This window comes from Mauremys reevesii, linkage group 9, assembly GCF_016161935.1.
Source record: "Mauremys reevesii isolate NIE-2019 linkage group 9, ASM1616193v1, whole genome shotgun sequence".
Taxonomy (NCBI): Eukaryota; Metazoa; Chordata; order Testudines; family Geoemydidae; genus Mauremys; species Mauremys reevesii.
The window spans coordinates 24,746,852-24,766,745 of NC_052631.1; the positions used below are offsets into that span (position 1 = coordinate 24,746,852).

A 19,894-nucleotide genomic window follows, 5' to 3' on the forward strand; every position below is an offset into this window, starting at 1 on the left:
AAAACAAAGGGACTAATTTGGTACTGATTTCATTTCATTCCATGCAAGACTGGGATTAATGAGCACGAAATTTGGACCAAGAACTAAAGAATGAACAAACGAACAAACAATCTCCCTCCTCCTTCACCCAAACACACATATTTGTATGTGTACTATACAAGCAAGATAAATATGGAAGTCGTTTCTGCAGCACCTCTTCAACTCATGGAAAAAGAATCACTCAAATATTTTTCTGCTGTTTTGGTTTGACTTAATTACATTCATGCTATTTCTTATTTCACATTACTAAGTACTTCAAAAGTTTTATCTCCTTTTTAAAAAACAAGAATGTTTATTTAATGCCTTAAAATATTCAAGAAGATTAACCTGTTTTGACATCTTCCCAAAATGATTTCCATTAACTTTTAATGTATTATTTAGTAGCTCATTTTTCCTCTTGGCACAGAGTTATAGTAAGGCAACAATAAATCTGTTGCTAATAACTGGTGACATACCATAACTCGACAACAGCTATTATGGAATCCATCTTCTCAAACATATTTTGTTGTTTTTAAACAATGAACAACTTCATTTCCTTGTCAATCATTAAAAAGGTAATTGAAGTACCACAATTTTAGGCTTTAGTTATTGTATTTTACTTATTCTGAACTGCTTCAAAATGTATTTTACTATTTTAAAATATGACGGGATCATCTATCATTTGAATTCATTAGTCTTTTTTTCTTTTTAAAGCATAAAATGTCAACCTTTTGTATTTGTCATTGGAGACCATTTGGTTTTAATGAAAAATAGATTTGTTTTTTTCTTGCTGTCATCACAAAATCAAGTAAAGATGCTTCCTACTAAAGTTATGAAATATAATGCACATAGTAATTTATTTATGCTGGTAACAACCACTATCAGAATTTCATGAAAATAAAAAAAGGGTTTTGTCCTTTACAATACACTTACTTTTTGCTCGCTTCACAGACATCAGCAATATTGGAGAAAAGATGGTGGTTTTCTGTTTTGGTCATTGTTAAACTCAGTTCTTTGGAATTTTTAAACATCCGGATCAGAATCTCCAAGCTCAGTAAGTATGAATGTTCAGATGATATTACTTCAAATATAGCCTGTATGGTAGAAAAAATCAGACTTACAATCAACTGTTTTGTTTTGGATGAGTTACGGTGTAAATTACAACAGAATAATTTATCATCCAGACTAAGTCTGCCAATACATGTTTAACAGTAGTCACAAAATTTACTTTTAGAAACCAAGATAAGATGCAGCCTTTTAAAATCTGACTAATAGACAAAGGGTATGTCTATACTGCAGGGCTGGTCTTACCATGAGGCCACCTAAGGTGCCAGGCTGTGGGGGGGGGGCACTACTAGGACCCAGAGTGTAAAAAATTGTGTCTGCTGCTGGTGCATATGTATTCTCTCTGCTCTAGATGCACGGAGATGGTGGAGTGCTGTGCTGGAGGAAGGAGGGCACAAAAGACAAAACAGGCAGGCCCTCTGCTGGAAGCCACATGCTCCTACTATACCCCGCCCCAGGAGAGGAGCAGCAAAGGTGCCTTCTCCAGGCCTGTCTTGAGAGGCTGCATGGAAGCAGCCAATTGCTGCTTTATTCCAGCGGGCGCAGATAAAAGGAGTCTTAGGCCTGGTCTACACTACGCGTTTAATCCGAATTTAGCAGTGTTAAACCGAATTAACCCTGCACCCGTCCACACAACGAAGCCCTTTATATTGATATAAAGGGCTCTTTAAACTGATTTCGGTACTCCTCCCCGACGAGGGGAGTAGCGCTGAAATCGGTACTGCCATGTCGGATTAGGGTTAGTGTGGCCGCAATTCGACGGTATTGGCCTCCGGGCGGTATCCCACAGTGCACCATTGTGACCGCTCTGGAAAGCAATCTGAACTCAGATGCACTGGCCAGATTGACAGGAAAAGCCCCACGAACTTTTGAATTTCATTTCCTGTTTGCCCAGCATGGAGCTTTGATCAGCACGAGTGGCGATGCAGTCCCAAATCCAAAATGAGCTCCAGCATGGACCATACGGGAGATACTGGATCTGATCGCTGTATGGGGAGACAAATCTGTTCTATCAGAGCTCCGTTACAGAAGACGAAATGACAAAGCATTTGAAAAAATTTCCAGACAGAGGCCACAGCAGGGACTCAGCACAGTGCTGCATGACAAGCGTAATGGAAAGCCAAAGAATCAAATGGACGCTCATGGAGGAAGAGAGGGGGGACTGAGGACTCCAGCTATCCCACAGTCCCTGCAGTCTCCGAAAAGCATTTGCATTCTTGGCTGAGCTCCCAATGCCTGAAGGGTCAAAAACATTGTCCGGGGTGGTTCAGGGTATATCTCGTCAATTTACCCCCCCGGCGCCCCCCGTGAAAGAAAAGGGGAAAAAATTGTTTCTCGCCTTTTTTCAATGTCACTGTAGGTCTACTGCATGCTGCTGGTAGACGCGGTGCTGCGGCACTGAACAGCAGCATCCCCTCCCCTTCCTTTCCTGATGGCAGATGGTACAACATGGTGGAAAACCATCCTCATCATCCCGTGAGTGCTCCTGGCTGGCCTCGGTGAGGTTGGCCGGGGGCGCCTGGGTAAAAATGGGGCTTGGTAACCGTCCTCATCATAGCAGCTGGAGGCTGAGCTCCATCAGCCTCCCCACTTTCATGTCTAAAGAAAAGATTCTGTACTCCCTGGACTATCAGAGCAGCGGGAGGCTGTGCTCCTCTCCCCCCCACCCTTTAATGGCCTGCCTGGACTATTATAGCAGCCGGAGGCTGCCTCCCCCTCATTTTATCTCGCTAAAAAGTCTGTGTTTTTTATTCCTGCATTCTTTATTACTTCATCACACAAATGGGGGGACACTGCCATGGTAGCCCAGGTAGGTTGGGGGAGGAGGGAAGCAATGGGTGGGGTTGTTGCAGGGGCACCCCCTAGAATGGCATGCAGCTCATCATTTCTGCGGGATCTCTGGGGCTCTGACACGGAGTGGCTGTGCTCTATGATTCTCTAGTACACTTGCCCCATATTCTAGGCAGGACTGACTCTATTTTTAGACAAAACATAAAGAAGGGAATGACCCGGGGAGTCATTCCCATTTTTGTCCATGCACCCCCAGCCGACCTCAGCGAGGCACCCATGACAGCAGCAGATGGTACAAAAGGATTGATAACCATCATCGCCAATTTCCAAATGCAAACCGTGCAAAATGACTGATAACCATCATCTCATCGCCAATTTACAATGGCGGATGGTGCAATAGGGATGGTAACCGTCTCTGCTACCTTGCAAAGGCAAATGAATGCTGCTGTTAGCACTGCAGTACCGCCTCTGTCAGCAGCATCCAGTACACATACGGAGATAATGAAAAAAGGCAAAATAGGCTCCATGGTTGCCATGCTATGGCGTCTGCCAGGGCAATCCAGGGGAAAAAGGGCGCGAAATGATTGTCTGCTGTTGCTTTCACGGAGGAAGGATTGAGTGACGACATTTACCCAGAATCACCCGCGACACTGTTTTTGCACCATCATGCACTGGGATCTCAACCCATAATTCCAATGGGCGGGGGAGACTGCGGGAACTATGGGATAGCTACAGGATAACTACCCACAGTGCAACGCTCCGGAAATCGATGCTAGCCTCGGTACATGGACGCACACCACCGAATTAATATGCTTAGTGTGGCCGCGTGCACTCGACTTTATACAATCTGTTTTAAAAAACCGGTTTCTGTAAAATCGGAATAATCCTGTAGTGTAGACATACCCTTAGTAGGTCAGGTCCTGGCTGGGAGCTCCTCTCTGGCCACAGGAGCATGACCAGCTGCATTTGCTTAAAATGGGAAAGAGAGGACCTGAGAACTTTAACCCTGACTAAATCAAGGCAACAGTACATGGCTTCTCTTTATAGGGCCCTGGGTTGGGACCCAGAGTAGTGGGCAGGCCTGGGTTCCCCCACTGGCCACTGACAAAGCAGCCTAAGCCCTGAGAAAGGGACCAGTTGCATTCAGAAGTCTGAGCGAAGAGTTGGATTTAAAGGGCCCACACACACACACACACACACACACACACACACACACATAAATAAATAAATAATCAATCACACACACGCGCACGCAGTATAAGTTTTAAACAAACAATTTAATACTGGTACAGTGATGATGATTGTGAAGCTTGGTTGAGGTGGAGGAGTCAGCGGGTGGGATATTTCCCAGGGAATGCCTTACCGCTAAATGAACTAGCAACTGACTGAGCCCTCAAGGCTTAACTCTCACAACACTCTACAAGGCAGCAGGAAAGGAGGGAGGGCAGACAGAGACACACACCCTGTGTGTGAGAGAAAATAAGGCGCATTTCCCCCTTAAGTAGCTGACCCCAGGCTTAAGTACACTGCCTTGTTAATTAAATCAGCTTGCCGAGACCTGAGACAGCAGCCTGCTCTATGGAAGATGGGGTAAGTGGGGTGCAGGAGCAGGGGGGAGGGGGAGACACCCTGACATTAGCCCCCCTTTCCCCCTCTCCCACCGTACAGCAAGCAGGAGTCTCTGGGAGCAGCTCCAAGGCAGAGGGCAGGAGCAGCACATGGCAGTGGGGGGAGAGACAGCTGCTGCACAGGGAACTTAGGGGAGTAGGGAGCTAATAGGGGGCTGCCGGTCCACCCTGGTTCCAACCACTCACCAGCTAGCTGCAACGGGCTGCTCTTCCTGCAAGCAGTGGACAAAACAGGCGACTGCCAAATAACGTTAGAAGGGAGCATTTCACAACTTTAAATGAGCATGTTCCCTAATTGATCAGCAACTTAACATCGAAACAATGTTAACCGGGATGACTTTAAGTGAGGAGTTCCTGTACTTATATGGCAAAGGTTGTCTGAACACAGCATTCTGGCCATTTTCCTTTGCTCATCACACGTATTTCTAACTTCACTCTGGCTACATTGCATATCCTCCAGCTGCACTCACCAGGACAGGATTTACTTAAAGAGAGCTGCAGAGCTCCATGACTAATTTGTTCTGATCTGTGCATTTTTGTACACAAGGGAATACACAAGCCTAGCCTTCACTGTATTATTGAGGAGCTTCTTTGTTTCTGATTTTTATGAGAGCCTTCATTGACTTCTTCCAGTTTGAGAACTGCAAGGCCATACTAGTGTGTTTGAAAGTCAGAACTAAAGCCAATTTGCTATTAATGCAAAGTACAAACTAGTTTTGGTATAATACCACTTTATACCCAAAACACTTAGCATGACAGAACAAATCAAGATAATCTTAGCTCGCATATACAGTAATAACAGTAAACAGAAATGGAGAGAGAAAAACTGAGATCATATTTACCAATTACTACTTTATAGTCCACTTAGGAGACTTTCTATGAAAGAGTCTGAAAGACTTGATTTGCATTGCATCAGCATGAGCAGATATCTCTATCTCAATAGCTAATGAGTGCTTCATGAAAATATTAACAGACAGGTGTGAACTGCAGTTTTGTGTAGTCTGCAGAAGTACATGAATTCAAGATTAAAACAACGATAGTTTAAAGGGAAGTGAATGTATTAAAAAGTATTACTATTTAGAGCATCATAATTATAGAAGTATTTCCTTTCGACACAATATACACAAAAACTTAGCATATTAACTTAAATCACAGTTATAAGTGGTGCCTCAGTTTAAAATCTTGTTCCTCTTAAACCCCACCCAACAAATAAATAAATTTTTCCAAAGTTTCCATATTGATGGTGTATTACGGAAATTTATCTAACAAATAGGCTTTTAAGTTTAAACTATACACATAATGAGAATGGTGTACAAACACCAACTGCAGGCATAGCTGCATCCTATGATTACTTCTTTTTCATTCCTGTAAAAGCTGCCTCTACTGAAACACTACCACTAAAACACAAAAACCTGACGCTTGCAAGACATCTTTTGGCTAAATCGAAAGGATCTAAACCTGAAAGGCACGAAGGACTTGCTCTCTCTGAGGAAGTATATGTAGATCTGTCTTCAGGGAAGCTGGAGTGATGACTCCTGAGGAATTCAAAGGGATGAAAAGGAGGCCCCTCTCCTAGGCAGATGACAACAGGCAGAAGGAGAATCCCTGGCTTGTTCAATGACGTGTCATGTCTCTTGGGATTTTCCTCATCCATAAATAACAAAATACATCAAAATCCTCCAGAGAGCAGGCAAGATATCCAAGGGGAGGGGGGACTTGCAGAGAAGGAGACTGTTATAAATCTTGTGTACATAATCTAGAGATAATGGCCTATGTTCTCTGCTAGAGGGTGGGAGGGATAGCACACCAGACGCTAGCTGGGCTCTGATTCTGGAGTTGGTTCCATTCTTGCCCCAGCATAGTGCAGAGGGTTTGGCTATGACTTCTAACGAGTCATCCATCAGCTAGAGTTCACTGGAGTACAGCCTGCCTCAACCACACCACCACCAAGAGCGCACAGGGGGTCGTCCCAGCTACCCAAGCTGGAGACTCGCATGCTAGGGAGATCCAGTTGGTTTCACTGTCCCTTGGTGCTGACAAAGGAGAGACAGAGAGGGAGAAAATCCAGCCCATTTTATAGAGCAGCAGAGAATGGAACTAGGATGTAACTAAAGTTGTCCCCCTTATGGACAGGTACATAAAGGAAGTGCACAAAATATCAAATCAGGTATGCTGTATATTACTAAGTAATCAACAATTAAAAATTGATTACTTAAAGAATACCTCTTGCCTCTTTCTTTCCTCCTGACTGATCGTCTGAGACAGTCCATTCTTTTTCACCTAAAAGACAAATTTTAATATTTAATATCCTTATGGAGAACAGTTTCTTTTACATTACACAATATCTAAGTAAACAAGGATTCAAGTTTTGTGCTAAAAATTAAGTGGCAGATTTTGCACACACAAGTATTTGAGCATGCAGATCTTTATTTTTAAAATTAAATAACTTAACTTGCATACACACAACATACCTGAATGCAATTTCTGAGGCCTACTTGAAAATTTGTCACTAAATATTTTCTCTCTCACCCCAGGGCCTTTTTAGAGAGATCGTTCATTGACTAAAATTTGAACCCAACATCACAAATTCACTTGAAGCAGACATTAAATTTATAATTTCGCCTGGTCTCACCTTCCCCACTCCTCCCCATCCTACTCCCCAGTCACTCAGTCTCAACTCCTGCCTATCCCCTCTAATTACGTCTCCCAACCCCAGCCTCCCCCACTACATTCTACGCTTCACAGCCCCAACACAACCCTTTTAAGCTCTGCACCATCCATTCTCCCTCCTCCCTTCAGTCTCCTTCATAGCCCACCAGTCTAATCTAAAGTTAAATCATCAGCAGCAGCCTTTTGTTCCTCTACCTCCCCCTCTGAAATTATATGCAAACTGGGATATTTCATATCTGCAGTTTGCATGTAAATTTCCAGGCTTGAACATGAACCCACCTCTGAAAAATCAAGCCACATCTAATTAGATGTCTAAATACAGACTAAGAAACCTGACGTTAGTCAGCAAAGTTTGAAAATATGAAAGTCTAGTTTTTTTCCCCCACAAGGAAAACATTTCAATAGCCCCTTTTAAAAAACAAACAAAACAAATCTGATTTAAACCTGGTGTTTATCAATAAAAACCATCAACCTTCCATATTAAGGCATCACCACAGACAGTCTCACCAAGCTAAACTTTGAGAATCATTAGAACAGGGGATCTCAAACTTCATGCATCATGACCCCCTTCTGACAACAAATATTACTACATGACCCCAAAGTTTGAGAATTGCTGCATTAGAAGGAACTGAAAATGCAGGACATTATGTGAGAGTGCAGAATGTTGAATGTTTATTTTTATGATCTAATAGTAAACAATTCCTTTTTATTAAGTATCAGAGGGGTAGCCGTGTTAGTCTGGTTCTGTAAAAGCAGCAAAGAATCCTGTGGCACCTTATAGACTAACAGACGTTTTGCAGCATGAGCTTTCGTGGGTGAATACCCACTTCTTCGGATGCAAGTGGTGGAAATTTCCTGGGGCAGGTATATATAAGCAAGCAAGAAGCAAGCTAGAGATAACGAGGTTAGATCAATCAGGGAGGATGAGGCCCTGTTCTAGCAGTTGAAGTGTGAAAACCAAGGGAGGAGAAACTGGTTCTGTAACTGGCAAGCCATTCACAGTCTTTGTTTAGTCCTGAGCTGATGGTGTCAAATTTGCAGATGAACTGGAGCTCAGCAGTTTCTCTTTGAAGTCTGGTCCTAAAGTTTTTTTGCTGTAGGATGGCCACCTTAAGATCTGCTATTGTGTGGCCAGGGAGGTTGAAGTGTTCTCCTACAGGTTTTTGTATATTGCCATTCCTAATGTCTGATTTGTGTCCATTTATCCTTTTCCTTAGAGACTGTCCAGTTTGGCCGATGTACATAGCAGAGGGGCATTGCTGGCATATGATGGCATATATTACATTGGTGGAAGTGCAGGTGAATGAACCGGTGATGTTGTAGCTGATCTGGTTTGGTCCTGTGATGGTGTTGCTGGTGTAGATATGTGGGCAGAGTTGGCATCGAGGTTTGTTGCATGGATTGGTTCCTGAGCTAGAGTTACTATGGTGCGGTGTGCAGTTGCTGGTGAGAATATGCTTCAGGTTGGCAGGTTGTCTGTAGGCGAGGGCTGGTCTGCCACCCAAGGCCTGTGAAAGTGTGGGATCATTGTCCAGGATGGGTTGTAGATCCCTGATGATGCGTTGTAGGGGTTTTAGCTGGGGACTGTATGTGATGGCCAGTGGAGTCAGCAAATTTGAAATAGTTGTGTGTGAGGATATATATATCTCCAGATCAGTGGCACTGCTATGGGCACCCGTATGGCCCCACAATATGCCAATATTTTTATGGCCGACCTGGAACAACGCTTCCTCAGCTCCCGTCCACTCACGCCCCTTCTCTACCTACGCTACATCGATGACATCTTCATCATCTGGACCCATGAGGAGACGACTCTGGAAAAATTCCACCACGATTTCAACAGCTTCCACCCCTCCATCAACCTCAGCCTGGACCAATCTACACGGGAGGTCCACTTCCTAGACACCACGGTGCAAATAAGTGATGGTCACATCAACACCACCCTATACCGAAAACCTACCGACCGGTATGCCTACCTTCATGCCTCCAGCTTCCATCCCGGACACACCACAAGATCCATTGTCTACAGCCAAGCACTGAGGTACAACCGTATCTGCTCTAACCCCGCAGACAGAGACCAACACCTAGAAAATCTCCACCAAGCATTCTCAAGACTACAGTACCCACACGAGGAAATAAGGAAACAGATCAACAAAGCCAGACGTGTACCCAGAAGCCTCCTACTGGAAGACAAACCCAAGAAAGAAACCAACAGGACTCCACTGGCCATCACATACAGTCCCCAGCTAAAACCCCTACAACGCATCATCAGGGATCTACAACCCATCCTGGACAATGATCCCACACTTTCACAGGCCTTGGGTGGCAGACCAGCCCTCGCCCACAGACAACCTGCCAACCTGAAGCATATTCTCACCAGCAACTGCACACCGCACCATAGTAACTCTAGCTCAGGAACCAATCCATGCAACAAACCTCGATGCCAACTCTGCCCACATATCTACACCAGCAACACCATCACAGGACCAAACCAGATCAGCTACAACATCACCGGTTCATTCACCTGCACTTCCACCAATGTAATATATGCCATCATATGCCAGCAATGCCCCTCTGCTATGTACATCGGCCAAACTGGACAGTCTCTAAGGAAAAGGATAAATGGACACAAATCAGACATTAGGAATGGCAATATACAAAAACCTGTAGGAGAACACTTCAACCTCCCTGGCCACACAATAGCAGATCTTAAGGTGGCCATCCTACAGCAAAAAAACTTTAGGACCAGACTTCAAAGAGAAACTGCTGAGCTCCAGTTCATCTGCAAATTTGACACCATCAGCTCAGGACTAAACAAAGACTGTGAATGGCTTGCCAATTACAGAACCAGTTTCTCCTCCCTTGGTTTTCACACTTCAACTGCTAGAACAGGGCCTCATCCTCCCTGATTGATCTAACCTCGTTATCTCTAGCTTGCTTCTTGCTTGCTTATATATACCTGCCCCAGGAAATTTCCACCACTTGCATCCGAAGAAGTGGGTATTCACCCACGAAAGCTTATGCTGCAAAACGTCTGTTAGTCTATAAGGTGCCACAGGATTCTTTGCTCCTTTTTATTAGTAATCTGATTTCAGCTTGGGTTAACTAAGTTAATAGATCATTTTCCCCCGGTTCTCGCGATGCAGGAAATATCTAAACAGAGACAGAAATACACACCCTCATGGTGCTTACCTGCCATAAACCTGGGTAAATATGCACCTAAATGGCTCTCTTTGTTTCTTCTATTACTTCCTTAATAATGGGTCATAGTATTTACTTCACCATAGAGGCAGCCTATGGAATTTCGAAAGCATTCTAGACTTACTGCCAATAGCTGGATTCAGCCAGTGTTCAACTTGTTTTCATAAGTACGCATGCTGGCCATAAAGTTCAGAAAGTAAACTTGGTCCTAAGAGATCTTTGATACAAATTATCTAAAAAATTAAGGACTGAGGAAAAATATCAGATTTTATTCAAAATCCTGAGACATAATAATGAATCCATTTCAGATATAGGTAAGATAATGAACTCAATTTATAAAACGAAATGGAAAATTAATCTTTTCAGTTCCTCTACAATGAAAGCATAAATTTTAAATGGGGGAAAAAACCCTTGAGATTAGATAAAGTGAGACTGGACTGGAAGTCACAGTGAGTTTCAGTCCCAGTTCTGGCACTGACTCATTGCCTGTGCATGCAAATTACTTGACCTTTCTCTGTGTCTCAGTTTCTCTGTCTGCAACATGGGCATAATGATACTCTTCCTTCCAAAGGTTGAGAGCTGGTTAATGAATTTAGAGCTAAATACTTCTCGGGGCCAGGATCCATATACAGAGACAAGGAATCTCAGTCAAGAGAGGTTGGGTTTTTTTGCATGCTGCTATCTCAGGGAGTGGAAGAAGTAAGCAGAACGTCTGAAAGCATTTCTATGCGTGGACCACACTTTGCCATTGCCTTCTGGAGAAAGACATGGAGGAAGGCTGGAATGTGGAAGAAAGGAAACCAGATTTCTGCAGGAGGACTACAGTGACGATAATAGTGGATGGTGGGGGGCAGATGCAATTCTGAGGGACAAAAGGAAAACCAGGTCTGATCACGTGGCCAGATTTTGTGGGGCTCATGACGACTGTGGTTTGGAGCAAGGGATCAGATATTGGGAGGGGAGTACTACTGGGACCAGACAAGAATTAGGTGTATAAATAGTGTGGGATGAGGTTGGAGAGGAGGGTGTTATTCCAATGCTCTGAAGTGTAAATTCCTCCAGTCTCAAGACTTGAAATTATAACCTTCTTCTATAAACTGTACTGACCCCGATGCCAGCATGTAGCTAGCGGCTGGGTCCAACTGGGACCTTCTGCTAGGCATGCTCCCTGTCAGCCATCTGCACCTGGGGACTCACTACTGGGTCCTGGGGCTGGCAAGGAAGGCCAGTTAACAGAGTGCACTCCAAACATTACCCACAGCTTCCTGCACCTCCACAGAAACAATCTGTTCTTAGTATTTGTAAAGTTCTATGAAGATGAAAAGTGTTTGTTATTATAAAGGGCTGTAGCTAAATGTTTCCCTCAACAAGCAGCTGGGGATCAGCGGTGAACAGGAGAGCGCGCTATGCCTTACTAGTGAAATGGAATGTTTATGCTTTTTATTTTAATTAGCAACCATAAAGTGAATAAAACGAATCACTAGGAAAGGTGGTGCCACTTTATTTTTTTTGATGCTGTTGAATATTTGCTAAAAATGTGCAGAGATAGGACGTACCTATGAACGTGTACAAGAGATCTCTATAATTCCTGTTAATACAAGTGACTACATTTCCAGTGAGGGTGCTATAGCATTTTCTGAATTAATTTTCCAAAATTTGCAGTTTTGTGTTATAATTATTTTGCTAAATATGGGTATATGAATACAAAGATAATTCCTCTTGTTGGCAAATGGTTCAGTCCTGTGCACACAGAAGTCAATGGCAGAACTTCTCTGACTTCAGTGGAAGCAGGGCTGGGACCAAAATGAGTGCAGAACTACTTTCTGTACTCTCAGAAGGACAATAGAGTTTCCACTTTGCAATGAGGCAGGGATGCTTTGGCAACAATAGGCTGAAAGTGATGGGACCACTGAGACACTAACTAGTGATCCAATTGGCTGGCAGTCTCATGGGTTGGCATATCCATACAATTGTCTGGCTCACATTCTAGCACCATTTCAGTTTCTGCTTCACTACATCTGCTGGAGAAGGTGTTTTAGGCGGTGCACTAGTCTGGGGAGCAGGACTTCCCCAGGTCACAGCCAGTTAAACACAGAAATAGCCAAAGTGGATCAGATCTGAGATCCATCTAGTCTAGTATCTTATCTCTAACAGAGGCCAGTATCAAATGCATCATAGGAAGGTATAAGAACCCTGCAGTAAGTAAATGTGGGATGTTTACCCCAGACATTAGGCCACATCCTGTTCTCCTAATAGTTAAAGGTTGGCTTAAACCCTGAAGCATGAGGTTTAATATCTCTTCCAACATTTTTATCTTGAAAACAAATCTAGATATTCTTTATATCCATATAAATTAATCTTGTTATGTTTTTGGCCTCAATGATTTCCTGTAGCAAGACAGAATACGTATTTCCTTTTATCAATTTTGAATTAGCTACCTTTTAATTTCACTGAATGTCTCCTTGTTCAGATATAATGAAAGAGGGAAATCGGAAGTTCCTGATCTACCTTTATATCATTCGTTATTTTATATATTTTTTCATGTCTCCTCTCATTAGTCTGCTTTCTAGAGTAAGCAATCATAGTCTTTTCAATTTCTTTTTTCCATGTCTCTTGTTGCCCTTCTCTGAACCTCTCTAATTCTCCAATATCTTTTTCTGCAAAAATCTAGTTTATGGGTAGAAGAGCGAGCAGAGTGATTAACAGTAAAAGGGCTGTAGCCTTAGGCAAAATAGTTAAATGATCAAATAACTGAATGAGGAAAATATTGGAAAGTAAAGCACAGAGAAGTGAGAAACAAACCTTTTTAATACACTGCATTAGCTGTAATTTTCTTTTTTATTATCTATATAGCAACAGCACCTACAACGGGCTGAAATGGCACTATCCAAAAGAATAGTGAAAGACAAACATACCTACAAAGAACTCAGAATCTAAAATGACAAACAACAAATGAAGATTTGGGGCAGGGGAAGAGAGATAACAGCCAAGTACTTTCTCAAACCAACCTTCTACTTCATTGTTAGTTAGATAATGTCTTATAGCCATCATCATGATAGAAGTGGGTCTTGAAAAGGAATTTGAACAAGAGAAGATTTAAATGCCATGACATTTTAGAGCTTTAAAATATTCTTCAAAGCTCAATGTATAGTTGTGTAGCAAGAAGATGGGAACACTAAAAATCACTAATTATACCGTCCAGGAAGATTTTGCTTATAACTCCTAAGTAACCGACTCATTACCTTCAGTTTCATATTTGTTCTAATGAAAAGGCTGACCTCAGCCCAAGCCTGCATAGCTGGTTTAGCCAAGTTCTGCGTGTCTAAAGTTACCTTTTCAGAAATGCCAGATTCATTTTATTCTTCACCTTTTTATATGTTTATAGCTCAGATAATCTATTACACCCACTTTGTTTCCCTGCCCTCGTTACAGGTTGTGAAATTTACTAGTTTGACATGATTTACTGGACAAACTCGCATTTAGTTCTTTAATACATCACTGCACCATCTAGCTTTGCCACAGAACTGAAAACATAGGCTCTCTGAGACCCAGCGTGTGTCATCTCACAGGAGCTATGCCTGGTTTTCAAAACCCTCTCTCTTACCCAGTACTCCCCTCCCTCCCTCGTCCCCCCACTTACGAAATCAAGTCAAGAACGGTAAGCAAACAACCTGGTACAAAGTTTGCTGTGCTGGGGGTGAAGGATGAAACATGTTATGTAAGGTGACCATTAATAACTACAAACATGGTATTTCAGCTCTAACTTAAATCAAACTTTTTTTATGCTATGTCTGGTGCCAGTACAAATTACCAATAAATGTTCAAAAGCAGTTATTATTGAGTATTGCCTATTACAAAATAGGTATCCAATAATGAAAAATAATACTTTAAAGAAGCTGGCTCACAGAACTAGAGAGAAAGAGGAGGCTTGGTTATCACACTAGCATGATGAATGTAACAAAGAAATAGGTGAACTCCTGCCTCCAGCCTCCTAGTAGTCTCCTTATTATTTACACAAATGCAAAGATAAAACCCTAAAACATATAGACATTTGTCTTTTGTTGAATAATGTTCATTCGTTGCAAGAGATACTACTGTAAAGTAATTTAAAATTACTTTAAATTCTCAATTTGCTAAAGAAAAATATAGACCTGTGTTGTTGGAGTTTTCTTTAAGTACTAACAAAAAACTCTTATTACATTGACTGCATTTTAAATTGATCCATAAAGAAAGATTGTTACATTGCCAGTTAATGAAATCTGTGTGATAATTCAGTCGAACTTCTAAGTACTTAAACAACCTACTCTTATAATCACAAAGGCATTTATACAGCTGTCCATAGTACAAAACTAATGAAGACTTTAACCCATTATAACTAATGCACATAAGGGTAGAACTACTCCTATTACAGTACCTGGAACTGCAAAGGAGCCAACATCAGTAAGACAGCTCTTACGAAATTTACAGCCTAAGTAGGATTTTATTGAATCTTAACAGCTAGTGCTTCAGGGTGTGAACAGCCAGTGGTTTAAGCTGTCAAGGCACACAACTTGACCTGTTAACATGTGGCCTCTTTATTTTACATCCAAGCTAATCCTTTTTGACTCCATATATAGAAAAGATGTTATCGCTTAAGAATGCAATGAACAAAACTTTCCCACTCCATAGATATCATCCACATGCCACAAAAAGCAGCATTCAGAGGATTAAGTTAGGTACAAAATCATGGAACTTCTAACTTTTTCTTATTCTCACCAGACATAAAAGTTGGAAAATCCTGAAGTTACCAATTTAGCATTATTGTTCCTTTGTTGCCATATATTAACACCTCCACGGGGTTGCTAGTAATATCGTGGTGCTGACTTAAAGAGCTGGATCTTAGTTGGTTTCCTGTCACTTCTGAGGAAGAACTACTGTGCATGCTGAATGAAAGACTGCAGTAAGAATGGGTGTCCACTACCCTTCCTTGTCTAAACACAGAATTTGCACTGGTTTAACTTACAACAGTTTAAAAATCATTTAAATCAGTGCCAAACCACTTTTATTTATAATGGCTTATTTCAGTTTAACTTAAACCTTTGCTTAAAATATGCTAGAATTTGTTTCAAGCCAAGTTTGTGTCAGTTTAAGAGTGGCCACACGTTCTTCTGCACTGATTTAACTAAAATGATTTTTAAATAACACCTGTAGTTAAACTGATGCAACTTTGCTTGTCTGTAACCCTCTATTGCCCAGAAACCAACCATGTGTGGGTGGAGAGGGGAAGATCAGAGAAACTGTCCCTTCTCTGTATTCATTTTGGAGTTACTCCTGGGAAATGAAGGGGAGTCAAAGAAAGACACCACCTGCCAAACAGAGCGAAAACGATACTGATTACTTCTGTTAACTAATCCACTTTAGAGAAGCAAAAAACAGGCTCTTACATAAGTAACAAACCTCTACCAATAGGCAAAGAAATCTGCTGAATAGTGAAGTCAAGAGTTTTTCCGACAGCCAATTCACTATATTCCTACAAAAAAGCAAACAGAAGGCTCCTCCAATAGCATGAGCCTTTCCTTTTTTACCAGTATAAGAAAATTTAGAATGCTCTAATTGTTTTGACAAACACAGCATACGTTGCTGGCACTGAGAACACAGCCTCATCCTTTTGATAGGATCATAAAAAGGAAACTCTTCAATACTCATCCATGGAGTTTCTTCCGACTCCTACAAAAGCATGTGGAAAATTCACAGAAATGCCTATAAATGTACTTAGCTTGCAAGCTCTTTGGTGCAGAGATCATCTTTTTGTGTTGTGTTTATACAGCACCTAGCACAATGGGGTCCTGGGTCCATAACTAGAGCTCTTAAGTACTATCACAACACAAACAGCAAATAATAATTTTTTGCTCTCCATCTTCCTCTGTATAAGAGGTGCAAAACTACTATGTGCATTAGAAAGACTAGTCTGGCAATCTCACAAAACATCAGACTGTGAAACTATCCCTGTGGCTGGTGGTTAGAATTCCCAGGTTTACCATCTACATTTGTTCCTTTCATATTTCATTATTAATCATGAACTCTTTGGTCACTATTTTTAATGCACCAAATATATATGTAGAAGCAAAGAAATGCAGCAAAATAAACAACATTTAGCAAAAAGTCACCACATTACATACAGCACACTGAAATGCAGCCTCTTTGGGAAAGGGATGGGGGTTGTAAAGTGTGATGCACATGTGGGGGAAGAGCAATGTTGACTAAATGCATTCAGGAAAAACTCTAGTCTTATGAAAAGTCTCATGGGAACTGAAGAGCTTTATTGCGGTCAACAGAAAAGCCTAGGGTCACATACAAAAAGCACATGTAACTGAGCACCCAATTTGCACGTGCAGTTACCACAATGGTATGCACCTAGATTGTATATGCAAGTTTTTGCATGTGAGGACATCTGGTTAAATTCCTAACTGTCCAGTTGTATCTGGAACTGTGTGCATTTATGAACTATTAAACACATGGCCTTTTCAAATTTGAAAGTCAGGAGCTATATGTTCACGCAAAGGACAAGAGCTCTCAGGTTAAAGTGAGCTTCTCAACCCACTTTCTAGGACAGTGAGTGTCGAGGGGAGTAAACCTCCAGTCCTCCATGGTCTTCTTATGAAAAGCAAGGGTTGTGTGAAAGAAAGGAAAAGGAAAAGGAAAAGGAAAAAAAGAGTTCAGTCACGGTTTATGGTCCTGATCTAAAGATTGTCCATAGCCCTCCCATGCACAGAATAGAAGTGCAAACACACAAAACTCAGTTTAATCTAAAGAAAGGGCCACGTCCACCCCACTAGAATTGAAACCACTTTTTCCAGCAAGTCTGGGTATTTTGAATGTGATGCTTCAAAGAAGGGTAAACTGCACCAGTGTAAATTCTATCTGTTCTAGGAGGTTACCCTGGTGTGGCTACACCAGTGCTAAAATCCTGGGGTAGACAAGGCCTGAGGAGTAATCATTGTGCCCTATAGGAAGTGTTTGCAAGATCAGGCCCTTACGATGGTAAGCATGCAATTCTTATCTGGATTGTGAGCATTCAGCACATCCTTTAAATTGCATTTTTTAAAATTATGTAAGCTTGCAAGTCATTTGTAAAAATGTAAAGCTGAATTGCAATACACTATCCTGCGTTTTACACACATACATTTTTAAAAATCCTTTATTTTGATTGTAGTGTTGGTGTAGCCAGGTTGGTCCAAGAATATTAGAGAAGTGAGGTAATATCTTTTATCCAACCAACTTCTGTCGATGAAAAAAAACGAGCTTTCGAGCCTACCCTGCGCTCTTCTCTTTCACCAATAGAAGTTGGTCCAATAAAAGACATTACCCCACCCACCTTGCCTCTCTGTTTATTTTGATTGACAATATATACCAAAAAATGTCCAGTCAAGATTAATCCAGAGCAATCATTTCCATTGGTACCGAACCATTCTCTTCCACAAGCGAAGACCAATATTTCTAGTAGAATGAAGTTGAAATTACTAAATCTTCAGCTCACACTCACTTTCTCCTGTTATCCACTTTATTTAATTTTTCCTTATGTTTTTGTTATATAGATACTTAATTTATCTTAACAATTCACATATACTGGCTTTTGTCTTTTTCAGCAAACAGACATTTCCAGTAGGCCTTGCTAAATCATCTCGAAGAGTAAAGGGATTTGCGCGGGTAAGATCTGAATAAAGCAGAGTTAGGACTTCAGGATTTGGCCTCATACCTGTAACACTTGGGGCAATTACAACTCCGAGTATTAATAAAATGTCCACAAACACTTTACATTTGAGAAGGGGCTGGAAGTCAAACTTCAAGCAGAAAATGCCACTGGCAGATAAAATCCTTGCTTATATACATTCTTGCATAATATATTTTTACTGTCTATGTAACCATTAAAATACTCACCACTGATAGCTGACTCCATGTTGATCTCAGAGGCTTATATTGAATAACTATCCTTTCCTCTGATTTTTGTTCTTTGGACTCAGAATCTTCATCAGAATCTATGTCCAGAGCTTTTTCTTTGTAGTTCTGATACAATACTGCAGTTTCTACAATACATAAGAAAGGGACATTAATTGACAGAAAGTTATGCCATTTGTTTTCAAAAGAGTTATAAGTAGCTTTTAAACAATGAAATAAAGGAAATTGTAGATGTTGCTCACAAGTTGCATGAACAAAGACAAAGGTAGTGTCTTATTTAAGATGGACGGTGTCACGGTAACAATGGATCACTGTACCACTATTAAAAAGATGCCTTCTGACTGAATTAAAGAACAGAGGTGTCCTTTGTTGACGAAAACAGCTTTATTTCACCCCAATTTGTTGTGCAGTGAGTCATAACTAGCTAAAGGTTTAAAAAAAAAAAGAAACATATCAAAACAGTAAGGTCAATAATCCAGGTGTATGATTATCTCATGCACATAGTAAAAGGTATTAAGAACCTATTACCAATGGCAATTTTTACACTGTTAGCCGTAACAAATTATCTTCATATTTCATTGAAGGAGGAAAAATCATCCCAAATTTTGACTTCAGAACTTTAAAATCAGGACTGACCAAGACAGAGCCTGTGGGGCCCACCCAATCATCATCTTCCGAGACATGCTAAATGTGGGGCCTGCACACTTCCATGTGCATTCAGATTCCTCTTCTATGTGCTTCAATGCTACCAGTATGAATGCAACAAAACCACATGGGGAAGGAGCACAAACATGGAGACCACCTTCTTCTAGCGCTCACACTCTTTTGCCATATATATATATTAATCACAAGCACATGGGGAAAGAGGGAACTCAAAATACAGGAACTAAGCTACAAAAAGAAGAAATGTTTTATAGGAGAAAGGCTGACAATACTTTAAAAATGGGGCAGCTGTTTTGGACAACCTATTATTTGTATGGAGGAAAGTGAAAGAGATTGAGTGAGTCTTTAAGAATCCGCTAACTTCTTTTGTCAAACTGTTTGGTCAGATTTGCTTTAGCTGCTGTGTCCATTAGCGCTTCTCCTGAAGGGTTGTACATAAGGGCTAGAGTTTATATGATGTATGTACACACCTTCTAATCATAAACACATAGTATAACTGCATATGGTGCTGTGTAACAGGGGATCACTGCCAAAAAAAATACCAAGACCTTGCCCAAAGAGTTTACAATCCAAAGAATTACAGTAAGAATATAGCGTGGGCCAGGATCATTATAGCCGGCATGCTTCAAAGACTATGTGAGATTTTTATAAACTTTTCAAGGATGGAAGCTTGGCATACAATAACTGAACCCTGAATGCCATTATAGGGAGTAAGAAGTGATCAAGAGAGACAAAGGGAGCAGTCAGAAGAAAACCCTTGATATACAATCAGGAGAGAGTAAGGAGGTATCGTAGAAAATGAAGACAGGGAATATTTGTGGACTGCTTCAAAAGCAAAGAGTTGCTTAAACAGTGCATGAGACCCGAGAAACTAAGCACGTCTACACTTATCTCCGGAGCAATTGATCCAGAGGGGGGTCAAT

General features: G+C 41.3%; 1 protein-coding gene across 3 annotated transcripts in view; it reads right to left on the reverse strand.

Annotated features, from left to right (window-relative positions):
• The window catches only part of ARHGEF26 (Rho guanine nucleotide exchange factor 26), a 104,046-nt gene that overhangs the window by 78,506 nt on the left and 5,646 nt on the right, over nucleotides 1-19,894 (reverse strand). For all 3 annotated transcript variants that reach the window (XM_039489590.1, XM_039489589.1, XM_039489591.1), the window contains exons 4-6: nucleotides 18,291-18,436; nucleotides 6,726-6,782; nucleotides 952-1,112 (exon numbers count right to left, since the gene is read on the reverse strand). In XM_039489590.1, coding sequence (XP_039345524.1) covers nucleotides 952-1,112; nucleotides 6,726-6,782; nucleotides 18,291-18,436 — 364 coding nt within the window. The remainder of the gene's footprint in view (nucleotides 1-951; nucleotides 1,113-6,725; nucleotides 6,783-18,290; nucleotides 18,437-19,894) is intronic.